The sequence below is a fragment of the Lutra lutra genome, chromosome 12 (genome assembly GCF_902655055.1).
Source record: "Lutra lutra chromosome 12, mLutLut1.2, whole genome shotgun sequence".
NCBI lineage: Eukaryota > Metazoa > Chordata > Mammalia > Carnivora > Mustelidae > Lutra > Lutra lutra.
The window spans coordinates 26,430,060-26,455,384 of record NC_062289.1 but is presented as its reverse complement, the minus strand read 5'-3'; the positions used below and the strand labels follow the sequence as shown (position 1 = coordinate 26,455,384).

The following is a 25,325-nucleotide window of genomic DNA, read 5'->3' as shown; positions in this document are numbered from 1 at the left end:
AGCCACAGAGCCGGGGCTCCCCTGCAGGGGAGAGGGGTCCCGGAGTCAGCCCTGTGGGAAGGGAACAGGTGTGGGAAATCAGGGACATGGACCCCAGATGGCAGGAGGGGGTGTTGTGACTGACTTGGGGCCTAGCTGGATCTGGCCTGTGAAGAGTGTCCTTGTCTTTGAAGTCACTCCCAGGGGCCTGGGCTGGGAGTCACAGGCTGGAGATGGGTGAATGGTAGTCGAATGTGAATTGTGGCCTAGTTTATCTCCCCAAAATGATCCCCCTGCTTTTGTCACTGATCGTCCAGGTATTCCAGCCTGGTCTGTGGGGCTAAGGTAAATTTAGGAGAAGGTGGTGGTGGTGGCGGGTGCTGGGGGTGATTCGAGTGGCAGGGCCGTTAGTGAGGGCTATCCCGGGGAGGCGAGTCCCAGGGACTTTGGGCCCAGCTGCTGTGTGCCAATAAGGGGAGCAGAGTGCCCTGAGGTCAGGGCTGTGGGGAAGACTATGGGGGCGCCCCTGGGGTAAGTGGAGCCCTGCCCCTCTGCACCTGGAGACTCTTCCTCCACTGTCAGCTCCAAGCATCTGGGAGAGATTCTGTTTGGGGTGTCTGTCTCAGAAGCAGCTGTGCAGGGACCCCAAAGCCACCTTGGAAACAATCAGTATCCTCCTTCCAGTCACCAAAGAGCCTGCAGAGCTCTGATACCCCTGCCACTGTCACTTGAACAGATTACTGATACCCTTCTCGGGAAACTTCAAAGAGAGTTTTGAAGCCACCCAAGACAGTGGGTCTCATTATTTTGTAAGGCTCATCTTATTTTTTTCCCCGGAAAAGTACCACCCCTGATTTGCTATTATTCAGCTTGGCTCCAAAAAAGAAAAAAAAAAAAAAAAAAAGGTCACTCTCTCCTCAAAGGCCAAAGCTGGGCCCCACCGAGGAAACTCAAAACAACGAGCCCCCAGCAATTCCCAAAGAAAAATCTCCAAGAGGATATGGAGTAGTGGCAGTGCCCTTGGAACAAGTGTGGGTCTCAAGGGGAGTTCTTTGCCAGGGAACGGGGCAGTGTGGGGCAAGGACCTAGTCTGGTAAGTCACGGTCACAGGGCAGATGTCCACCAGGCTCTGTCTGCATCTGATCCACAGAAATGACCATGCCCTGATGCAACACCACCCGCCGGAACTTTCTCCACTGTCGCAGTGCCCGGGTCAGCCTCACACCAGTGACCACACCCAGCACCAACAAACCCTATTTTCCCATATGAGGACCAGCAAAACGGAGCAGGGAACACATCTGAGCCCACAGCACCCCCCCCCCCCAATCAGTTCTGAACCCAAATGTTGCAATGGAGAGAACATATCACACGCTTGCTGAATGGCACGGAGTCTGTGTCAGATGGAAGGTTTGTGATGTACTGATTTCAGATCTCAAACTTTATAACCGCATAGAGTGAACCCTCGTCCTGACATGGAGAATCGGCGGGAGAACATAAAAGGAGGCTGATCCTTTAGATAGGATCCAGAAGAGGACTGAAAGGACTACAGGGAGGCGGGGGGGTCTCTGCAGTCTCCCAGTCACAGATTTTGGTGTCATACATGTCCCAGCTCTGGCATTTTCCTCTCCATGCACTTACAGGTGGCCAATTCGCCACAGAGAGGGGGACTGCTCCTCTGTAAGCAAAGGCTATGGCAGGAACCGCCCCATTGTCCCAGGGCAGGGCTGTGGTGACGGTCTCTGCAGCAGTTCAGGACGCGGCCGAGCATGCGTGGAGTAAACTAAAGAGGCGACACTCCACTGGGGGGCTTCAACCTGGCTACCGCGGGTGCATAGTGGGGGAGGGGAGAGGGAGGTCAAGCAAGCACAGCGCGGGGTTGGCGGCGGGGGGGGGGGGGGGGGGGGGGGGGGGCTCGCTCTGCCTTACCCGGGACAGCTCTGCGCTCACCTATACTGTATCTCAGCCTTCTACCTCATCTGTATTTCAGAAAACCCTCTAGCTCTTGAAATGGGTTTGGGAATCCCTGCACCAGGTAAGGCCTCGCGTACGCGCCTTCTAGCAAATAAACTTGACATGCCTCTCGGATCCAGCGGGGCCTCCCCGGAACTGGATGTCTCCACATCCCAGCCCTCCGTGTCCCGCTCTGAACCCCCGCCCCGAACTGGGGGCGGCAATACACACCTGGTGAAGCGGACCTCGCAGATACTGCACATGTATGGCTTCTCCCCGGTGTGGGTCCTCATGTGCCGCGGCAGCTTCCCGGCACCCATGATGACCTTGTGGCAGATGGGGCACTGCTGGGAGGCCTTGGGCTTTAGCTTGCGCTCCTCCACCAGCGGCCATGGCGGGAAGAGGCCCCCCAGGTGGGTTGCACTCAGGAAGTTGAGATAGGCACCGTAGTCACTCTCCGCCTTGATGGGGCCCAGCGGCCCCCCGGGAAGGTCAGGGAACATGTCCTTGAAGAAGTCGCTGGGGAAGGGGGGCGGTGGGGGTGGGGGAAGCTCCTCCTTCTCCTCCTCCTTGATCTTCCGGTTCTTGATGACCAGGTCTAGCGGCCCACTGTCCATGGGCTGTTCGGGCAGCTGGGCAAAGGCACCGAAGTCCCCCGGCCAGAGGTGCGGGAAGAAGTCGGGGGCGAACGGCGATAAAGAGGGTCTCCTGTCGGCGATGTTGGCCTTGGGGTACAGGTTCTCCCTCAGCAGAGATTCGATGGAGAAGTCCCGGATCATGCCCAGATGCCCAGGACCGCCAGCCTGGAAGGAGTCAGGGAAGTCCCTGGGTGTGTCCGAATAGGCCTTCTCGGTGAGATGGTCCGTCTTGGAAGGGCTTTGGTGGCAGTTGATGTCCTGGGGGTCAGGCAAGTTTTCTTGATCGGCGAAGTCCTCTGTGTCGTCGTCCTCATCCTCCTCCTCCTCTTCCTCCTCCTCCTCCTCATCCTCCTCATCCTCGTCCTCGTCGTCATCATCGTCGTCCTCCTTGTCGTCCTCCTCCCCACCGTCCCCGCCAGGCTCCATGATCTCCAGACACACGTTCACGATGCACTGGATCTCCAGCATCCTGGCGGCATTGAGGATGTGCTTGACGTTGGCGGCGGTGATGGTGAGTGTGGATGTGTAGGCGAAGTCCAGGATGGCGGCCAGGGCCTCGGGCTGGACGAAGTCGATCTCGTAGACGTACGGCTGGCTGGCGAGGGTGCCGGCCGTGAAGAGCTTCTTGAAGTACTTGCTGCAGGCGGCCAGGACGGAGCGGTGGGTACGGTACTCCTGCTCCTGGACCACCAGAAGCACGTCGCAGAGCAGGCCGTCATGCCGCTGCTCGTTCAGGCTGCACAGGACCTCACTGCTGTGGTTGGGGAAGGGAATGCCGATGAGCTCGTCGATGCCATTGGCCATGGTCTCAGCCAGAGCCCTGCGGGGATGCACGGAGAGGAGACCAGGGTTAGAGGCGTCGTCCCGGGAGCGGATCCCCAGTGCTGGGGCCCCCTGGAGGCCAGGCTGCTGGGCGTGGTGGCCACAGCACCTCTGCCCTCCCCTGCCCTCTCCCCCTCCACCAGGAGGTCGGCCTTCCTCTTTCTTGGCTTTACCAAACCCCATCTGCCGTTCAGGGCCCAGCTCGCCAGCCAGGCTTTTCACTGTCCAACGTGCAGTTTCTCTCCCGGGACCCCGAAGGCCCTCAGAGTTAGGCTTCTCACTGGGCAGTGGGCATCTGCCCTGCCACCAAGGCTGTGGAAGCTTCTCGCGAGCATGTTTTCCACTGAATTCCATTTCACTGACGTGGATCTTTAGAAACACCAGAATGGACCACGGGAACCCCAATGCTCTGCGTGCTACGGGGACAGCGTCCACCACTTACCCACATGACATCCGTGGGTAAAGCACCACAGGGGGAATGGTCTGTCACCTCTTGGGGCTCCTGCTGGGAAAATGCTCTGTTTTTTTGTCTTTTTTCCCCCCCCACAAAACCTGTGACTCAGGTAATGGATGAACATCTTGATCCTACTGGCTCCTGTGAAGAGCTGGGCTGGGGTGCCCCCCCCAACCCGTTTATGTTGAACTCTCAACCCTCAGTATCTCAGAATGCGACTGTATTTGGAGGTAAGGCCTTTAAGGAGGTGATTAAAGTTACAGTGAGGTCATATGAGCGAGCCCTCATCTGGTCTGACTGGTAGCCTTGTAGGAGGACAGGAGGCCACAGACACACACGGAGGGGCCACCCCACGAAGACACAGTGAGAAGATGAATCAAGGAGGCCTCACAAGAAACCAAACCCACAGACACCTTGACCTTGAACCTCCAGCCTCCAGAACCATAACAAAATCGATCTCTGTTGTTGGAACCCCCTGGGCTATGCTGCTTTATGGCGGCCTGAGCAAATGGATAGAGCTGCTAGGAATCTTAAAACCAATTTTGTGGCCCAATTTCAGCATGGAAACCGGGGTCTTATAGCCCACGTTTTGCCTTCTGGACCTTCCTTCTGGCTTCATCTTAGCTGATGAAGTTTCTCTTCTTTTGCACATCTTGACCTCTTTTTTTCTTTTAAATACTGACCTCCTATACATGTATATACTTCCTATTTATGTGTATCTGTGAGCTGTTTCAGATATAAAGTACACATTCAAATTCCACATTAAATTCAAGTACATCATTAATGTATCCTGTCTGTATTCTGTTACCCTCAGGGAAAGGCATCCCCTGCAGGGAGAAGCCTCTTCTGAGACCCCTTAGCATTCTATATATAAAATACAAAGTGTGTCCAGTGAGAGCTGCGAGGAGGGAAAAGTACAGGACGGAGGACACCAGGAATTACCTCCCTGTAGGGAGTAAGACTCACAGCCCAAGTCTGCAGGTTCAACCTGGACAAAAAGCCACCTCAATTTTTATGCCATCACCTAGAGGAGGACCCTTCTACTTAGGGCAAAGCTTGATTTATGGCCCATGATAAATCCTAGCAAAACCTGGGCCATACCCCAGTGCGATTACCGTGGACAGAAGATAAAAAATAAAAACAAAACCTGAAATCCTTGTGCCCCTGTGGGAAGAGCTTTGGGGATCCCCACACATTTATCTTCTGGACGTTTCTACTCTGGGAAGGCAGATGCAGTGGGAGGGGAGGAAGGAGAGGAGTGAGGAGTGCCGGGCACACAGTATGTGTGAATGGGGTCTTGGAGGTACCAGGAGCTTGGCGGGAAGTGCAGGGTGCTGATGCTCTTTCCCCCTTCCATCCTCTCCCATCACCAAGGGCCCAAGGCTTCCCTGAGCAATCCCAGTGATGGGAGGGGCTCAGGAGGTTTCCCAGAATGACAGCTTTGCTGCCTTCCCACCTTCTCCTCTTTAGGAGGGCCAGAGACCCCACAGGCCAGACATTCATTCCTTAACTAGTCACTGGGTTTTTCCCAGAGCCAGGCTCTGCCCTGACCTCCAGGAATGCACAGAGGGCAGACCAAGAAAGCCCCTGTTCTAACCCCGCTTACAGACATAACTGTGATAAAGATACAGCAAGATTCACCAGAGAGAACTGAGAGCTCCCTACACACCTCTCAAAATGGCTAAAATAAAAACAGTGATAACACTAAATGCTGGTGAGGATGTGGGGAAATGAGTACTCAGCCATTGCTGGTGGGCATGTAAAATGGCACAGCCTCTCTGGAAAACAACTTGGTGGTTTCTGAAAAAAACGAAATATGTAACTACCATTTGACCCAGCAAGTACTCTTAAGTACTTATCCCAGAGAAATAAAAACTTAGGTCCACACAACCTCAATGCAAATGTTCTCAGCAGCTTTGTGCATAGTAGTCAGTAACTGGAAAGAACCCGGATCTCCTTTAACGGGTGAATGGTTCACCAAGCCGCAGTGCATCCATTCCAGGGAGGACTAGGCAGCGATCAAAAGAAATGAGCTACTGATGCATACAATTCCTGGAAAAGCCAGAGTGAAAAAAGCCAATACTGGTAGGTTACATCCTATATGATTCCATTTACATAATGTTCTCGAGGTGGCGTAATTATAGAGATGGAGAACATGGGAGGGGTGGGGCAGGAGGGAGGTGGGCTTGGCTATAAAAGGGCAACACAAGGGACCCTCCTGGCGATGGGAATGTCCTTTACCTAGACTGTGTCAAGGTCACGATTGTGGCTGATGTGGATGATGTGGCTATGATATTGAAAGATGTTACCATTGGAGAAAACTGGGTGAAGTGGACATGGGATATCTGGACGATCCTTAAAACCACATGAGAATCAAAAAATGATGTCAAAAATAAAAAGTTTAATTTAAAAAATCAAATGATAGGAAACAACATAAACCAATCAATAAATCTTCTTCCACCCCAATGTTATTTATCATCTATCTATAGTAGTGGGTGGGGTGGTAGGGAGAGGGAGACTACTTTACTCAGAGTGGTGAGGGAGGACCTCCTTGAGGAGGTGTCCTTTGCCTGGATGGTAAGAAGGATCCAGCCACAGGACGATGTAGGGAACAGAGTTCCGGGCTGTGGGAACAGCAAATGCAAAGTGGGCAGTTCCACCAAGGCACTCTAGGTCTGGGGGGCTAGGTTCTGCTCTGAATGGCCCCATTTAACTTGGTTCTTGTCTACTGAAAAACCATCCCACTTCTACCTCCCTCCAGGAGGCTCAGGTCCCCCTGAGGTCCTATGTAGGACTCCCTTCTTTCTCTCTGACTAGGAAGGGCAACCCCAGGCTGCAGGCCTCAATTGTCCATGCCAGAGAGAGAGTTCTAAGGCTCCTTCCTTCCCTGACATCCCAGGCTTCCCTGCTGCCATGGTGGGGGCTAGAGGGAAAGCAGAGGGCTTGAGAATGCCTGGCAGGCTGAGAGGCTCCCTGCTGGATGGCTCCTTCTACACTTCTACACTGCCCTGACTGCCGGGGCTGCTCTGTGGGAGGCAGGTCCCACATGACCTTCTGTGCAGTGAGCTCAGACACTCAGGCCTCTTAGGGCTGGATGGCAGGATAGGGTTGGGCCGACCACAGGCCAAGTGCCTGCCCCCCACAGTGGGGCTCCCAAATGAGGGACCAGGACCATCACCTGGCCTCAGGCCTGCCCATCTTCACAACAGCTGGCATTTAGCTCCTCTAATCATCACCGTCCCTATCTTACAGAGGAGGAGAGGGAGGGACAAAAGGATAAATCACAGAGATGTTAAGTTACAGCATAAGGCTCTGAGTCCGAAGGCCGGCTCGCCAGGCCAAGCTCTTAACCCCAACCACTCTACCTCCTACCTCCACTCCACAAAGGCCACCAGGAAGGCCACGGGTCCTTGCTATCCCCCGAGGGGCCCAGACTTCCGGGCATTCGGAGATGCTCAGGGCTGCCTCTGTGCAGGAGGGGTGGAAAGGATTTGGGTCAGCAGGGGAGGTTGGTCCTCCCTTCCCAGGAGGGCCAAGCAGGCAGGGCCAGCAGGAGGATGAAGGCTAGGCCGGCTCTGGGAGCTGCAGCATCAGGAAGACTTCCCAAGCAAGCTTCAGGCTGTGGCTTTCCTCAGAGGGGACAAAGCAGCTCTGAGACCCCAGAGGGGACCCTGGAACTCGCTCACTTTCTCCTGGGGAGCCTCCCCTTCTCTGTGCAAGCACCCCCCACCCTGACTGGTGGTGGTTCTGGCAAAGCTCTGCCAGACAACAGGGGAGGAGGGGAGAGGAGTAGATAGAGCTGAGGCTCTGTCAGTCTTTCCCATCGCACTTTCTGAGCTGACAGCCCACAGCACTGATCTCAAATGTGCCCCACACCCTAGCCCTGTACCCTCTTCCCTCTCTAATTCCCCGACACAAAACCTGCTTCTCAGCCTCCGTGCCTTTGCTCGTGCTGAGCTCCTGGCTGGAGAGCACCCAGTACCCCGCACGTCCATCATCCTCCTTCTCCAGGAGGTCACAGCCCACCCACACTCCCAGACTCCACTCAGATGATCCTTTCTCCGGCTCTCAATTCAGATGCCCGGATGACTCCTGCCATGGACCTCACTCTGTCTTGGACTTATTTTCTGCATCTCGGTGTTTCTGTTCGAGATCAGACTGTCATTATGGCACGCAGCTGGTGAAGGCCAAGGGCAGAGGCCCAGTGGCACCAAAATTACCGTTGTGCATGTTGCTCACTATACAATGGCACTGCCCTTAAAGGCGGACTCAAAGATGTCATTCTTGTCTCCTGGCAGCAAGGACTCATGGCCTCGCATGGTCCACTTCCTCGTGAATAGGGCTGACCTGTGTAACCAGTGGGATTTGCAGACGTGATGGTGTGTGACTTCTGAGAGGAGGTTATAAGGGGCCTTCTGGGGGAAGCCAGCTGTCATGTTATAGGGACACTCAGCACTCAAGCAGCCCAATGGTAAGGGACCACGGCTTCCTGCCGGCAGCCAGCACCGGCTCACCCGCTGTGTGACTGAGCCACCGTGAGAGGGGGCCGTCCGTCCAGCCCCAGGCAAGCCTTCAGATGCCAGGGACCCCACTGATATCCTGGCTACAACTCTCTGAGAGTTGCTGACCCAGAGCCACCTAGCCGAGCTGCTCCTGAATTCCAGTCCCACAGACCCTGTGAGGCAGCGAACGTCTACTCCCCGTTTAAGTTTCTAAATTTTAGAGTGATTTGTTACGCAGCTATCAGTAGCTAACACAGGGCCTACTGACTTCGGAGACATGATAGATCTGTGATATTTAGCAGACGGTGGTTAAAAGCTCCAGTCTAACAAAATCAGTGTATTACAAGGCTGTTTTGATAGATGCAAGTAGATGCAATAAGGAAATGGCCCCTTCTCCAAATTCCCACCCAGCTACCACATGGGTGGCAGGTTCCTTGTGCTCAGAGACACCCTCTCTGCTCAGGTTTGCAAATGGAAATGTGAGTGTTAAGCATCAAGTCCAAATCAGAAAAGTCCCAGAAAATCAGTTCTTTATGGAGAGCCACATTTTCTTGCTTGCTAAGGGCTTACTGCTTTAAGGACAAAAATGTTCTAAATGTTTCTGAGAGAAAATTCTTACAATTCTTTAAGCTTTCTCTTGCCTTTTTAAAATAGAGGAGACGCAACCCACTGAACTGTGGGTGGGTGGTCAGTGTCTCATCGGAGCCCCCTGAGGAAGGGAGGCTGGCCATTCCTACACTAACTGTCCCTCTCGTCACTCTGGGAGCCCCGTCGTCTGTTGGGACTGGGAATCAGGAGCCCTTAGCTGTGTGGCTTTGGGAGGGCATTTGGCCTCTCTGGGCCTCTGGTTCTTCATCTTATCATCTCAAGTTCACGGAAAACCTGATGACTGTTGTCATGATTTCCAGAAGCTAAGGTGAAAAAGGGAGATGAGGACGGGGCCTCATCCTTGGGGCCTGGGTGACCCTGGACACAAAGGCTGGACTGCCTGCCCAGCAGCGACTTCTCATCGTGCCTCGGTTCAGAGCTCTTGTCCCATTCCCGGAGGAGCGGATATAACCATGACCCTGGGAGCCGTTCTTCCGGGCAGGAGGTGGGGTTGCCGTTTGCCATTTCATTGTCTCTTTGGGAAGAATTGCCCCCTCCGTGCACTCTGGGAGCTTCCCCGGTGACCCTGAGATTCCCAGGCCCTGGAGGGCCTGTAGACAGCAGTGTCCCCAAGGAGATGCCACACCATGCCCCTACCTTCCCGCCCAGGCCCTGCATCCCCTTCATCACCCAAGCCAAGGCAGTGCTGTCTCCAAGAATAATACACTCAGGAAAGAGAATTACACACATACGTGCGTGCGCACGCGCGCGCACACACACACACACACACACAAACTCTCAGCAGCCAGGAGAGGCATAATGCAAAATGTAAACCTCGGTTAGGAGGGGATAGGAAGAAAACATAGATCAGAAATATAAGGGGAAGCAGGAGAGAGGTGAGAGGGAAAGAGGAGCTTGTAGATGGAGAAAGGAGGTGGAAGAGGAAGGACGCAGGACAGCTGAAAACTTCTCCTGGATGTTCATCATTCCAGGGGACCTTCCCTGGGCCTCTGCCCTCCAGGGAAAGTTCTAGAACCAGGGATGTCTGAGCAGCCCTGTCTGACCAAAGAAGTACTTCTCTTCTCCGAGCCTCTGTTTATTCAGCTATAGAATGGGAACACTACTTGTCCCAGGTAGGGTGCCCATGTCCCCCTCTTCCCCAACCAGGAGGATGGGGCATGCCCCCAGTGTACTAGCTAAGGAGGGGAGGAGGTATTCCTATAAGAGAAACAGAAAAGTGGTGGGGGCAGGGCAATTGGAAGAGGCCACCAGGGCCTTTGACCCACAGCAATGCCTTAGAGAAACCTGGCTTTAGAGGCGCCTGGGTGGGTCAGTCAGTTAAGCACCCAGCTCTTGGTTTCAGCTCAGGTCATGATCTCAGGGTCCTGAGATTGAACCCGTGTCAGGCTCCAGGCTGAGTGTGGAGCCTGCTGAAGATTCTCTCCCTCCTTCTGCCCCTCCCCCTCACTGCCCTCCCCCCGCCCGGCTCATACTCTCAAAGGAAGGAAGGAAGGAAGGAAGGAAGGAAGGAAAAAGAAATCTGGCTTTAGAAGTCCTTCAGTACAAATTTCTTGAATGTGACTTGAATTTTTGTGTTCTTTTGTGTCCGGTTCTGATAACCCGTCAAGCAAGCTGGCTAGAGCATTTACAAGAATCATTGCGACGATCTACCATGTACGGATGGCTCGTAACATGCCGGTCACTGCGCCTCAAATCCTTCCTCAGCGGACACAGCTCTGAGAGGTGCCTATATTTTATCGTCACCTCCAATTTAGAGATCCAGAGCCTGGTATGGAGAGAGTGAGCCGCCAGAACCTCAAGCCGGCAAGGGTCGGAGCAGGATTTGAACCCAGCGGCACCTGGGGCCAACACTCATATTCATCCCTTTCCACCACACTGCCTCCTACAAAGTCCAGCTTGGGATTCAAACCCTCCTCCCCAAAGGTTGTCTCTTACTGTAGAGATTTATCAAAGTCAGGGCTGAGGGATGTGGGCCAGGGAGGGGGGGGTTCGGGGCTGAGACCCATGCACATCAGGGTGGCTCAGTCCCAAGCACAAATGAGAAGTAGGGACAGAAAGGCACTGGACCCCGGTGGCCTGGACGATCAGGCCCGGATTTCAGGAGGAGGGGCCTTGTCTGCACTGTGCAGGACAGAGAGGATTTCACCAGACAGAGGGGCAGGAAGAAGCTGTCCCATGTCATTTGGATCTGGAAGACTTTAGGTTCCCAGAATCCCCTCATGCAGGAACTGGTTTTCAGCCAGCAGGGGTCTGAAGTGGACAGATGGCCTTCTGAGAACAGAAGACCCTGCTCGGAGTGGTGGAGGGGGAGGCCCTTTTCTCGGACTGCCTGGGTCCACCTCCCGGCTCCCCCACTGATGGCCCCTGGGACTCGGTATCACCGTCCTCCCACTCAGTTTCGTCCTTTGTATGAAGGGCATGATGGTCACGTCCACCTCTCAGGGTCGTCCCGTGGCTTGGATGAGGAGAGGCACATGAAGTGCCCCCGGTACACAGGAAGCTCTCCACCAGTGTCCGCAGTGATGAAGTCCAGGAAGAACATGGACCCCTAACTGATGTCTTGGCAGAGGGAAGTAGGACCTCATTGGTTTTCTAGAAGTTTTCTAGAAGTCCACACTATTTAAGCACCTCTCCCAGAGATACCGAGAACAGCCTTTATGTGCTCCCAGGGCCACCCCGGCTCATGTAGGACATGATAATCTTCCAAGGCCCTTCCAGGGCTCCTGTCTCATGTACTTCTAACCCAGGAAACAGGCAAGGCTGGGATACATTTTATGCCCATTTTACAGACGAGGAAAATGAGGCACAGACAGGAGCCTGTGCCCCAGGTGACACAATGGGTTAGTTCCCAAGTCAAACTTTGCACCAAGGTGTCCCGACGCCCCCGCCTCTGCTGCTCTGATAGATTACAGTGCCCCACCCCCACCCCCGAGGTGCAGGTGCTAGTCAGGGACCCATGTTCTCAGACTGGTTTTACCGGAAACGAGACGGGCATGGTAGGCAAATGACGTACTCCGGCTGCCCTCGGTTTGCTTCTCGGGGAAACAGGGAAGTAACTGCCTAGATCTCACCTGCTCTAAGGCAGGCTTTGCTTCTATGTCTGGGTCATGTTCAGATTGCCATGAAACAGCCCAATGAATGAGAGCCGTGGGCATAAACTTGAAGTCATAAAGGGCAGCACGGTAGCTCCAACCCTCTGCCTTGGGAACACGCAGCATTTAACAGAGCCCTGTCATTCATAAGGTACTTGAATTCATCCTTGCATCTCATCCTTATATGATTCCCATTTGATGGGATCAGAGAGGCTAAGTGGCCTGCCCCAGGTCACACAGCTAGAAAACAGCGGGCTGAGCCTTGATGCCTACTCCGGTCCCACATTTTTCTTGTCTTCCATGGCTGCCTTGGTGGTGTGATTTTTGGGACGTTCTATTGCTTGGATCCACAAGCCCAGTACCTCCCTGAGTCCTGCTCGGTTCAGCAAATCTGGGGCTCAGGGTTATGCTTCTATCTGCCAAACCCCCAGGGCAGGCTGGCCCCAGCCGGCAGACTCCTGCTGCCCTGGGAGTGGCCCCACTGGTCTCGAGCCCCAGCTCCTCCCCAGCCTGGGCATGGAGCTTCAAAGCCACCTGGCAGAAGGTGGCCACAGTGAGGGTGAGGGGCCACACAGGGGCTGAGAAGGGACGTGGCGTTCTTTTCTAGACCTGGCCATGAGGCTGGGCAGCCACCCTCTGCCTCCTATGGGCAGTGGTCTATGTGGGTCCTGAAACCTGCAAGGGGCTGGTGGGCCGGAGCAAAAGAGGGGCAGGGAGGCCTGCCCCAAGCAGCTGACCAGCCCCACAGACCTCTGCCCGGGCATGCTCCACCCAGCCCTTGGCAGGTCCCTAAAGCAGGGCAGCCACACCTCTTGGCCCCAGAATGTCCCGGGGCCTCAGCTGCCCCAGAAGCCGGGGCCAGATTTGTGGGCTGGGAGGCTGGGCCCGGCCCCTTCAACTTCCAGCCTGCCTCCCGGAGCACCCCAGGCAGGGTGCCCACAGCTGGGAGAAGCCGGCCCCGCCTGCTCTATTACCCTGCCAGGACACACCCAGGGCCCACAGTCCCCGGTGCACGGCACCTCGAGCCTGGGCTTGGAGCTGGCTGGTTTCTGAGAAATGAGTTCTGAGCTTCCTTCTCCTGCTGAAGGTGCTGGCCACAGCAAGAGTTCCCTGAACGCTGGAATTCAGCTCCCTCCACCCCGCCTCACACAGTTGTGTCTCCCCTTCTCTTTCCCCCAATGCCTCATCCTCCCATCCACAGGACAAGACATGTGAGGGCTGGGCCAAGGGCCAGGCCTGATAGGCCCTCCTGGATTCTCATCCCAGCCATGGCCAGAGTTTTCCTGTCCCTGTGGCTGGGGGTCTGAGTGTTTTTCTCCTGTGATCAGTCGCTTGGGTTCCTGCTCCACGGTTCTCTGCTGAAACCCCTGTGTCCACAGTGCTTCGTGCCTGTCCAGTTCTATACTCTGTGAGGCTTATCCTCATGGGCTTTTCTCCATGCATTTCCCTAGGATCCCCGGAACAGGAGGAATTACTTGGCTCACTTTGCTGATGACAAATTTAAGCTCAGGCTGGTAATCACACCAGCCCAAGGTCACAGAACTAGGTAAGGGACAGAGACCCCAGACCTCCTGCCTTGTAGCCAGACCATCCACTGTATTGTGCTGCTTCCCTTGCCCAAGCCCGCCCTCACCATCATCACCACCTGCACCTCCCCCCATACCCTGCACCGGTTTGATTTGATGAGAACAAGGTCTAGGACCTCCCACAGGGGTTGGAATAGTAGCAAAAACCAGGTGGGGTTCTTCCTACTTAAATTCTTACTGGGGTGAAACCTGCTCGAGGGGGCAGACTTAAGGGGTACCTAGGAGGGTGGCCTGAGACATGGCCAAGGAAGAATGAGGGGCGGCTCCATACCCGGACATTGGTGAGAGACGGAACATGGGGGTATAGGAATGTCAGAGCTGCTCACTTACCCCGTGAGGAGCCCCTCCCTGTTGGCAGCAGTGGCCCATAAGCAACTGAGTGACCCCAGAGTGGGTGTATGGGGGGCACTGTCCCCAACCCCTCACCCAAGGGGTGGTTTGAAGCCTTTCACTTTGCAAAAGTACTTTCACCTCCTTGAGATTATACCCATTTTGCAGAAAAGGAAACAGAAGTAAAGTGAGGTCAAGGTCATAAAGCAATGTGGTTAAGACTGTCGAAGAACTCGCACATGCCCGCCTTCCCCCCAACAGGGCCATTGATTTTTCTACTGCTGTGCAGTGACCTTGCAGGAAAGATAGAAAGAGTGGGTTCTCTAAGGGGCTGCACGGCCTCAGGAACACACAATGAGGGCCTTCTTCAGTGAGCTGGAGGGAGGCTGGGGGCCCCAGCAGAGCACCCAGCAGGAGGGTCCCCCTGCTGACGACTGGAGCACTGGCCGGCTGGCCCGGTGGGAGTCTGGGCAGGACAATAAAGTGCTGCTCCTCCCAGCTGCCGTCCTTTCATTATTTACTGATCCTTTGTTTATGAGAGGATGAGGTGAAAGGGGGCAGGGAAGACTTGTTTTAAGAAAAATCGCACACCTCTTTATGTTCAAAATAAAGGATTTACTACTTGTGTTTATTACAGGTGATTTCCTGAGCCAGAAAACTCCTTGGGAGGCTTATTAAACCTTATTAAGCCACTGAAAATTTAGATAATAAAATAAATCACTCGTCTCCCATAAACAGCTCCAGGCCCCGTGTTAGGGAGTCTGAGTCCCAGCTGCCTCCGGAGAGGGGGGGGGCGTTTTTCAGGTGCACTGGCTGCTGGGCTCCATGGGGGTGGGGGGAGGGGCTGAGCCAGTCCCCTGGGAATGCTCTTCTCTTCTCTTCGCATCTCTGTCTAGAGATGCTGTCTCCTGCTGGGAGGAGGGGGAGTGGCTTCAAGTTTGTTAGTTATTTAAGGGGGTGTGCGTGGACTCTTGGGTTAAGTGGTGCCCAATTTGCATTCTTCCTGGGGGATATTTTAGTGTCTTTTCTAGAAGGTACCAAAGTGGCTTGCAGAGCTGGCCAGCCCTCTGCCTGCACTCTGCCTGCGCAACCCCGTGACCCTGTGCAAAGCCACTGCCACCGCCACCCCAGGGGACTTTACAAGGGGAAGAGGGGAAAGCACAGGCCAGGTGAGAGGGCCATAGTTGGGATGGAGAAAGGTCAAGTTGGTTTTGGGAAAGAGAATGAGGGGTAAGGGCTGAGAAATGCCCTGGTATGCAGTCTACAGAGAGGGGTAACCCCTTTCGGGGAAGAAGGGCAATCAAAGCTCATGTTTACAATTAATCTCTGCCCTGCAGCTGGATTCCGGGTGACCTTGGCGCAGCCACATTCCCTCTCTGAGCTTCAGTTTCTTCTTTACTGGAAGACCAGGAGGCTGCTGCCCTCAGACTGGACAGCTCTATGCTCTGCTCCAGCTAATCCACTTAAATATTTGGGTTCCGGGGTTGATCCTTGGATTCCAAGGTCATGAACAGCTCACTTCGGGCAATCTTGGGGCTGCTGCACCCAACTGTGAGTTTCCTGGTTCTGTCCAGCCCTCCCCTGCCAGGTGTCACAGGGACATGGCCAGGGCACACAGGGAAAGAAGCGTGAACACACTTTGGGCTTTCAAAGGATGGATGTTCTATAAATTCAGGGAGGGATGAGCATTTGGCCACACTGGGCAGAGTGATGGAGACCCAACAGGTTGGTAGAAAGTGCTGGCTGTGTGCCCTCCCCCTGCCCCCAAGGGAGGGGAGGGCACACAGCCAGCACTTTCTACCTGACACCTGGATGGGGATGGTTGGATGCTCGTGGAGCCAAGTGGTGGCAGGGCAGAGCCTGGAAGCCGCTTCTCCAGAATGGGCACTAATTCATCACAACAACCCCTCAGGCCCTGTGGGAGGCTGTGGGGGCGCCGACAGAGACACAGATGGACAGAGAGACAACCTGTGGGAGACAGAGGGTTAATTCTGAGCTGCCTCCAACTGAGAGCAAGGGAATCAAACTGGTAACTGAGATACACATTGATGCCAGCCGATGTCCTAAATATTTTATGCAATTCTCTCACTTAATCCTCTCAAAAACCCCACGAGGTGGCCAGTGCCATCATCGTCACCCCATTTTTCAAACGGGGAGACTGAGATAGAACTGTGACTTGAACCCAGGCAGCTGGGCCCCACATTTCCTGAACAGGCTACAAGGCCATCTCTCAGCTGGTGGAGTTTGGCCTTTCTAGGGAGGGCTGGAGAAGCGGGGAGGGGAGGCTGGAACTCCTGGTCCCGAGAACTTGCAGCACAGAATTAACATTAGGAGTGGGGAGTGCCAGCCCAGGGGTGTGGACAGGTCCCCGGGGTGGGGGCAGGAGGCAGGGGCCCTGCGGGGGTCAGGGAGGCTGCTCCACCCACAAAATGATGTGGGGGTTGACCTCAGAGGCACCCAAGCAGCCGGGGTTGGGGCAGGGAAAGAAGAACATTCTGGCAGAGAGAACAGTGTGTGGAAAGCAAGGCACAGAAGCTGGAGTTTAACACTGCGGGAACAATGGGTAGTGGGGTGCTGGGTGTCATGGCTGCTGTTCACTCTTCGGGGAATCCTGGGGGGAATTGGGGGGGGGAGGAGCACGGAGGTGAGGCCTTGGGAGCATCGGGACTGTGTAAGCGGCCACGGGAAGGAAGTCCAGGAAGGTTCTGGATGGGAGAGGAATCTGCCTGGCATTGCATTTGAGGCGGGTGTCGGCAAGAGGGCTAGGGAAGGGCAGCTGGAAACCAGCTAGGAGACTGTATTTTCGGACCCAGGAAGGAGCTAGCTGTCATTACTCACAGCCACGCCGCTGCCCTTCTCAGGGTGCCAGACCTCCCAGACCTCAGGTGGGATCCGGTGGGGAAGGGCTATGGCCGAGGTCGGGGCTGTGGGAGGCAGGAGGGCAGAATCACACTCCCGGGCCTCGGCCCAGGTATAGGACGTCCTAGTTATGCTTCAGCCCTGGAAAAACACTTCTGCCTCCCTGCCATTGTCCGCCTCAACCTGCAGACAGGGCCCAGGTCAGCCGCCCAGCTGGATGGCCTCAAGGATATCAGCTCGGCCTGTGTTTTCCAAAGGAAGTGAAACCTCAGATTTGCCTCCGATCTTGCTTTTTTCTTCTAAACAGACGCCATCCACCACGAGAACCGCCTGGTGTTTGGCTGGGAAGAACAAACTAGAAGCTTGCAATTTTCAGGCTTAATTGCACGTATAATAGTATTATATAGAACTTTTATTGCACTGGGAAAGTCCAAGCATTTCCTTTTCCTATTTATACTCCAGCCCAGTCTCTCCTTTGCTGTAATGTCCTTCCTTGCCTGCTGCAGAAGCTGAAGGCCGTTCGGTTCCAGGAGCCCTTTCCAAAGAAAGGACAATTGGGACATGAGTGGAAACTCATTTGTCTTGAGTGGTTTCCTAGCAGAACACCAGTCAGTCAATTCATCGGGTCATCAGTTACTCAAATGTGTGCTTGACCTGGGCTTCACACTGTGTGGGGTTTTAAACAAGACCCCAAACCTGCTTTTGAGGGGCTTCTGGTCTCACTGAGCAGGTGACACTAACCCACAGCAAAATAGTAGACAGAAATAGGACCCAAGAAAGAATCTAGTGTGGTCTGGGAGCTACAATCAGGAATGGGAGGCCAGGAAGGGAGAGGTGGGGGTCCAGGACCCCAGTGCTGGGCTGGGGATGGGGAGGCTTCATAATGATGTGCAACAGGCTTTTCTTTGTGAGTGAGCACAGCCCTGGGAGTCTGGCCTTCCCTGTAGTTTGGTTTCCCGATGCAAACCTCGAAAACAGGTGTCTGTCTTCCCCCTACCATGCCCGCGCTCAACCACAGAGCCCGGCACCAAGGCCTGGGCTCTCCCAGCCTCTGGGGAGAGGCCTCACCTGCCAACAGCTTCCAGAGTAACTACCCCACCCCCAACCCTTCTTCTGCCCTGCCCTCCCCTCCCCTACCCACCACCACTCATCACTCATCTTCCATCTGCCCTGAGAGTTTTGGTCAAGATTATCCCAAATTACACTGAAAATATTCTCAAGGCACAAGAATCCTCACCCACACCCTCCTGTAGCACCCAGCCCAAAGAATCCTGGCTGGCCTACCGGGGAGCTGGAATGGGCTCCGTGATTTCCTCACACCTAAGGAGGTCTGGTCCCCTTTGAAGTCTCAAGATCAAACATACGGAATAAGCGTTAGAAAGTTAAAAAGTTAGAAGAGAGTTTGCAAAGACCCATTATTTGCAGAGGATAGGATTGGATACTTTCCTAGATAAACAATGGACAAGTTAAAAAATACGTTAGAGGAGCCCATTCACTTGGCAACAAAAGTAGATGTAACACCTAGGAATAAGCTCATGAGAAATGTGCAAGATCCATACAAGAGAAGTGACTGGAGCATTTTTTGGAGATATTTAAGTGGAAAGATACACCCTGCTCTTGGGTATGGAGCCATAAGGCTGGGAACACACCAGGGCCTCCTAAATTGTTCAATAAATCCCATATGATCCCAATAAATATATCAACGAGAATTTATATTGAAATTAGATAAGTGGATTCTAAAGTTCATGCAGAAAAATAAGCATTTAAGAATGGCTGAGAGAGTTTTGAAGCAGATGAGTGACGGGATTTGGGAGACTAGCCTTACCAGATAGGAAAACACATTATAAAGCCATAAACATAAAATATTTGGCACTGGATCCTGAACAGTGAGACAGATCAATAGAAAGTCATAGACAGTCCATAAATGGCCTCATATAAATTCATATCTGTATAAATTTAGCATACAATAAAGGAGGGAACTCAATTTCTATTTTAAGATGAACTTTCCAATAAACGGGACTGGGACAACCGGCCAAATCATATAGGAAACCAAACAAAACAAAACTTGGATCCCTTCCTCACTTCTTACGCCAAAATAAATGACAGGTACAGCAAAGATTTGCAAGTTTAAAAAAATCGCAAAAAGGAAATATTGGAGAATGAGTTTATAATTTCAAAGGGAACTGCTTTTCTTTCTTTTTTTTTTTTTCAAGATTTTATTTATTTGACAGACAGAGATCACAAGTAGGCAGAGAGGCAGGCAGAGAGAGAGGGGGAAGCAGGCTCCCCCCTTAGCAGAGAGCCGGATGCGGGGCTCGATCCCAGGACCCTAGATCATGACCTGAGCCGAAGGCAGAGGCTTAACCCACTGAGCCGCCCAGACGCCCCGGGAACTGCTTTTCTAAGTCAGACAGAAAATCTAGAAGCCATAAAAGATTGATAAATCTGACTATATAATGGCTTAAAAATTTGTGCACCACACTGTTATGCTGAAAAAAAAATAAAAATTTAAAAATTTAAAAAAAAAAATTTGTGCACCACAAAAATCCGGTAACAAAATCAAAGCACAAATAAACCGGGAAAAATATTTGCAGAACATATGATGAAGGGCTAATTTCCTTTATAAAGAGAGCTTATATTAAATCAGGAAAAGATCTACAGCTTGTTAGAAAGATTGGCAAAAGGCACGAACGGGAAGATCACAGGAAAGGAAATACAGACAGCTTTTAAATATGTGAAAAATGCTCAAGATCATTCAGCATTACATACATAAAAATGAAATAGAAATAGATTTTAATTTTCATCTGTCAGATGGGCAAAAAATAAATTCTGATGACCTAGAAATTCCCCTTCTAGATTTTTATCTTATAGTTTTATTATCACATGTGCCCCACTTATGGACAAAGATCACCCCTCGCAGCATTGATTCTATGAGCAAAGACGAGAAGCAAACCATATGTTCATCAATGGGGGGCTAGCTTGACACGTGGTGGAGTTCTAGGCAGCCCTTAAAAAGGAGGGGCACCTGTGTATTGTTATACAGAGAACTATCTCTCAGGTTTACTGCAAAGCGTGCTGCCTCGTGCATGGTTTGTTGCCATGTTTGGAAAGAAAAAATGACTGCATACACGTTCGTTGGCAGGTGCATGGGCTATCTTTGGAAAGACACTAAAAACTGGTTACAGGTGCTCTTCAAGATAGGATTGGAGAACTGCCAGTGAGGGGTGGAAGGTAGATTTATTTTCCTATATCCACAGTTGATATAGATGATATTAGAATTTTAAAGGCATTACTATTAAAAATATTGAGTGATTTAGGGGCGCCTGGGTGGCTCAGTGGATTAAGCCGCTGCCTTCGGCTCAGGTCATGATCTCAGGGTCCTGGGATCGAGTCCCGCATCGGGCTCTCTGCTCAGCAGGGTGCCTGCTTCCCTCTCTCTCTCTCTCTCTCTCTCTGCCTGCCTCTCCGTCTACTTGTGATCTCTCTCTGTCAAATAAATAAATAAAATCTTTAAAAAAAAATATTGAGTGATTTGGATTCTCTCCCCTCTTTCACAAACTCCCAAATCTTCTGTGGGGTTTTTTGTAATGTCTGATCACTGTCAATTTGTTGAGGGGCATTTCGACTACTCTGTCTCAGTTTTTCTGTCTGTAAAATGGGGTTAATCGCACTGGGCTGTCTATCTCAGAGGTGGTTGTGCAAATCAGATGAGAAGTGGATGAGAACAAGCTTTAGCCGTCATCAGGTCTTGTAGGATACAACTGTGAGATATTAGGGGTGGCCCAGGCTCTGTCCAGCACCTACATGCCACATAGCAATATAACCATGGCTAGAAATGGTAGGCCATGGGTGAGAAGGAGATTCTTCTATAGTGGAAGAGCACATGGTTTCAGCCTCAGGAGGTTGTTTGCTATTCTGACACGGGGAAGAGGAGGAACCCTGATATGATTTTAGCATCTTGTGAATGGCAGGACTCCTAGGACGGTCTCCTGCAAATGGGGTTCATCACAATAATCAAAACCTACTGCTTCCTAGTCCCCCACCTATTTCACACATATTAACTCATTCATGATGCCCATTTTACAGATGCGGCCACTGAGCTCTAGAGGCTTGAAGTGACCCACTCAAGGTGCCCAGATAGTAAGAATCTGAGCCCCTGGGCCCTGTTCTGCACAGAACTTTCTATGGCTCTCTTTAGGGCATCCCACCACCCCAGTCTGCCCACCATGGTCCTTTATAGTCTGGTCTTAACCTTATTTCCCAGAGTTGTCTAACCTCAACTATCTCTTGGCATTGCCCTCCAAACACACCAGGCTCATTTCAGCTTCTGCACCTGTTCCGGAGCCTGCTCACACCTGTCCTGTGATCCCAGTCTTTTCAAGACCCTCCCTGAATCTCACTTGTCCCTGTTGAACCCAAGGTAACTTTCCACTGTGTGTCAGTCAGCCTCCAAGATGGCCCCCCAAGGATCCTCACTTCCTGGTATTCACATCTTGTGACATCCCTCTCACATTGTATTAGGGTTGGTTGGTATGACCACAGAACACAAGGATGTGATGGTCTGTGACTTCCAAAGCTAGGTTATAAGAGACATTGCCACTTTCGTCTGGCTTTCTCTTGGAACTCTTGCTGTGGGGGGAACCAGCCGCCATGTTGGGAGATACCTAAGCAGCCTATGGACAGCTCCAAAGGGAGGAAATGAGGCGTCCCACCAGCAACCAGCACCAGCACCAGCACCAGCTTGCCAGCTGTGTGAGTGAACCAACTTAGAAGCAGGTCTTTCAGTCCCAAACAAGACCCAAGACGACTGTTGTCCCAGTCAGTCAAAATTTTGACTGCCACCTCATGAGAAACCCTGGGCAGGAACTCCCCAGCTAAGCAGCTCCTGAATCCCTGACTAAAAAAAAATCATGAGGATAATAAATGCTATTATTTTAAGCTGCTAAAGTTTGGGGGACACTTTTGGTAGGCAGCAACAACTAACGAATGCACATTTCTTCCAAACCCTTGGGGAGTTGGGACCTTACCCCTTGGCCCTCACCCATTTACTCTTTTGCCTAGCTTTTCATGTTGTATAATCTTGGCTTTCCAACAAAATAGTAAACAAGTGTGGGTCATAATTCCCCTAGATCTCCCATCACGCCTAGTTGGGGGCTGGAGACAAAGGGAGAGAACCACAGTGATTTTTCTGGCTTCCTATTTGTGAAGGGAAGGCAAGTAAGTGAGAGGTCACAGCACACGGGTGCAGAATGCTTCCTGCTTGACCAGGACCCACGTAAGTATGTGCACAACTCACAGAATACCTGCAAACCCACAGTCTAAGACCCGCAGCTCACCCTCACACCACAGCACTCAGGGGGGAGCCATCCGAATGTTCCCCAGTGAGTCAGACGCACAACCCACATCCAGGGGTCTACTGGAGGGCGGGGGCAAGAGGAGAGCCTGTAAAGGGCTGCTGTCTCATACTCACTACCCTGAGTGCTACTTGTGATTTATTGCTTGCTCCACACCCTCTCCAAAAATATTTCTTTCAAAGCCAGAGTGACAGCCTCCTTTCAGCATTTCTGACACTCGAGTCTGAATAGATGAGGTGCTTAAGCCCCAAGAACAGTTTAGGAGTTTAAGAATCATAAAGAAAACTACTGTAAAGGCAACTGCTGCTTTTAAACCCCAGCCCCTCTCGGAACCAGAGCTGCCTGCCTTGTCCCCAGAGACACAGCTCTGAAACCGCCCAAGCTCTTTCCCCTACAGGCTGTCCGTGGGAGGACATGACCCCCACTCTCCCCCTCCCCAACTCCCTCCCACCGCCCATCTCCTTCCCGGGCCAGCAGGCTGATTTTCCAAGACTCATCAAAAAAGGTTGAAGGGAGGAGGAGGGTCCTTTTGTAAAATGGCGTCTACGCAGACGCAGACCGCCCCGTTTTTTTCGGCTGGGTGGGTAGAGGTGACCAAAGATACAATTATAACGGAGCCCATCCTCTCCCGCGAGACCCATTTTAACCAGCGTGTAATAAAGCCCCAGCTCATCCACCCTCTGATTTGGGTCAGATGAGATGAATTTTTAGCTTTTCTGGGGAGTTCGTGCCAGCGGGGGCAGCAGAGGAGGGGAGGAACAAACAAATAAGCTACGGCTCCCTGGAAGAAAGGAAGAGTAGGGAGCAGACAGAGCAGGAGACTCAAGAGGTCACCCTGGGCTCCTTCCGCCATGTCTCTGCTTCCAAGTTAGCTACCCAGGTCCTAAACCTTGGCGGAGATCATGGGTCTCCCTCTCTTTTGCCCCCTTGCTCCCAACATCAGTGTGCTGTCCCAGGGCCACCGTCTTTCTTATCTGTGCTCTTCTCTCCATTCCTGCTGCAGCCACCGGTGCCATCGCATGGCCCTTGTCCACCTTGCTCCTCTGTCTCCTGCAGACAACCTGCCTCCAACAACTGGAAGGCATTACCAGCATGCCTGCCTCCTACCACCTCAGCCTTGCTCAATCTGTCCTGTGGGCTGAATCTCCCTCCTGAACCCCTCACCCCCTTTCACCTCTATTGGGCTGATTCTTGCTCAACCTTTGAGACTTTGCACAGGCGTCACCTCCTCCAGGAAGCCTTCCCGAATTAGGTGCCTGGCCTCCATGCTCCCTTCCTTTCCTGTCTCTTAGCCCTCAGCACATGGAGATACAACTGGAAAATGGGTATTATTGTGATCTACCTGGGATAGGAGGTGCTGGGGGTGACAGGTCAGGACAGGGGTAGACAGACTACAGTGGGTGTGGCAGGATGGGCACTCAAGTATCAGGGATCCCCCTAACCCATGGGGTAGGAGGGGCTGCCAGGAGGGAGAGAAATGTGTCCCAGTGCAACCCAGAGCAGCCATGGAGTGTTAGGGCTGGGATGGAATCGGACAGAGGTAGAGACAAGAGTATGTACGACCCTGTTCCGGCCGGCAGAGGCCAAGGAACTTCCCATGCAGTGAGCAGGGGGTGGGCAGGACATCTTGGAAGTGGCTACAGCTGATTTATAAAGCTTTAGTTATTAAAATTGTAAAAGGAACAATGTGTACCCAGATGCAAACCTCATTAGGGAGAAGGGTTAGGGAGGAAGGTATCCTAACAGACAACAGTAGGATGGGGCAAAAGTTGGGGTACTTATATATTCCCCTAAGAAAGATCATTCCTTCCTTTTCCCCTTCGCCCCAACACTCACCACAGTCTGCAATGGAGGGGCCGGCCAACTGGTGCGGTCCTGCCCTGGAGTTCTCGGCCCCTCCTTTATTAGGGCCGCTCTCACCCTCTCTAGCCTGAGCCCTGGGTCCCTCCAATAGTCCTGGGCACTCAGTAAACAAGGCCCTCAGGCTGCTGGAGACAAGGGTTGGGGGGGGTCTTCAGACCCAAAAGAACCCCCAACTCCATTAGTAGGCTGAGCAAATGATTTCACACACACGTATGGCTGGGTTTCAAATGCACGCAGATGGGATTGTAATGAATTAAACACAAATGCACATAACACCATGACTGAATGGTAAGAGACAGGTACAGCCCGCTGGAGGTCCAAGAAATGTATTGAGCTTCAAAAACGATCCTCATTTTGAAAAGGATAGGGCCCCCAGGGCCAGAACTAAGTGCCTTAACAGTAAGACTTGCTTCTCTGTACCCTACATGGGATGGAGCACAGAACTTCAGGCATTTGGCCTATGTTCGTTGAGTGACTTGCTGAGCATGTGTGGGCCCAGTTACCTTGAAGTAGTCAGTATGACGACCTTCCTAAGGAGGAAGTGACTGGGAACATAAATAGCGAAGAAGGGTAGAGCCCCCAGTGAGCAGCAAACACTTGGGTCTGCTTTACCCTTCTTGTAACCCTGGGCCCAGCCACGCGTTGGGCCCCTGCACTTTCAAGTAGCAAGCAGAGCAAAATGCTAAACCAGAAAATTCACATGAGCTAAAACTCCCAAGAGGGGGAAAAAAGGGGGGCAAGGGGAGAATCTTCTTTCTTCCGATGAAACAATTTCGGCTAGGAATAAAAAGGATTTCCTCTGAAAACCTTCAGCCCAGCACTGCTTCATAAAGGCTATAACCTCAAAACATAACCAACACAACCACTGTGAAACGCTCCATTTTGTTCGCCGGTATTCAGTTTGAGAGGGGAGGGGAGCATCCGGTTGGTTCCTCTGAAGAGGTCCGATCCCTGGGAGAGGAGACAAGGGCCCTCTATCCCTCTCCCAGAAGGACCAGAGTGAGCTGGAAGTGTGCATCCCACGGGATTTCTACACAATTTGGTCTACGGTATCACTTCTGTGCTAAACATCACATCACGTCCACCCACAGAGCCACCAAACCCTGAGCGTGTCAACACGTCCAGAGTATTTTTCACTCCATGCACCATTTCTTGAGCACCTACTATATGCCAGGTATCGCATATTATGGATAGTATGTTATTAACCTCATTTAATCCTTCTGACAACCGACCCTGTGAGCTGGTTCTTTCTACCCTCATTTTCCTATGAGGAGACAGAGCCAGGAC

General features: G+C 52.5%; 1 protein-coding gene across 2 annotated transcripts in view; it reads right to left on the bottom strand.

Annotated features, from left to right (window-relative positions):
* ZBTB7C (zinc finger and BTB domain containing 7C) overlaps nucleotides 1-25,325 on the bottom strand; it is a 341,438-nt gene that overhangs the window by 9,681 nt on the left and 306,432 nt on the right. For both annotated transcript variants that reach the window (XM_047698044.1, XM_047698043.1), the window contains one exon: nucleotides 2,161-3,387. In XM_047698044.1, the coding sequence (XP_047554000.1) occupies nucleotides 2,161-3,371 (1,211 nt within the window). In that variant the 5' untranslated portion in view covers nucleotides 3,372-3,387. The remainder of the gene's footprint in view (nucleotides 1-2,160; nucleotides 3,388-25,325) is intronic.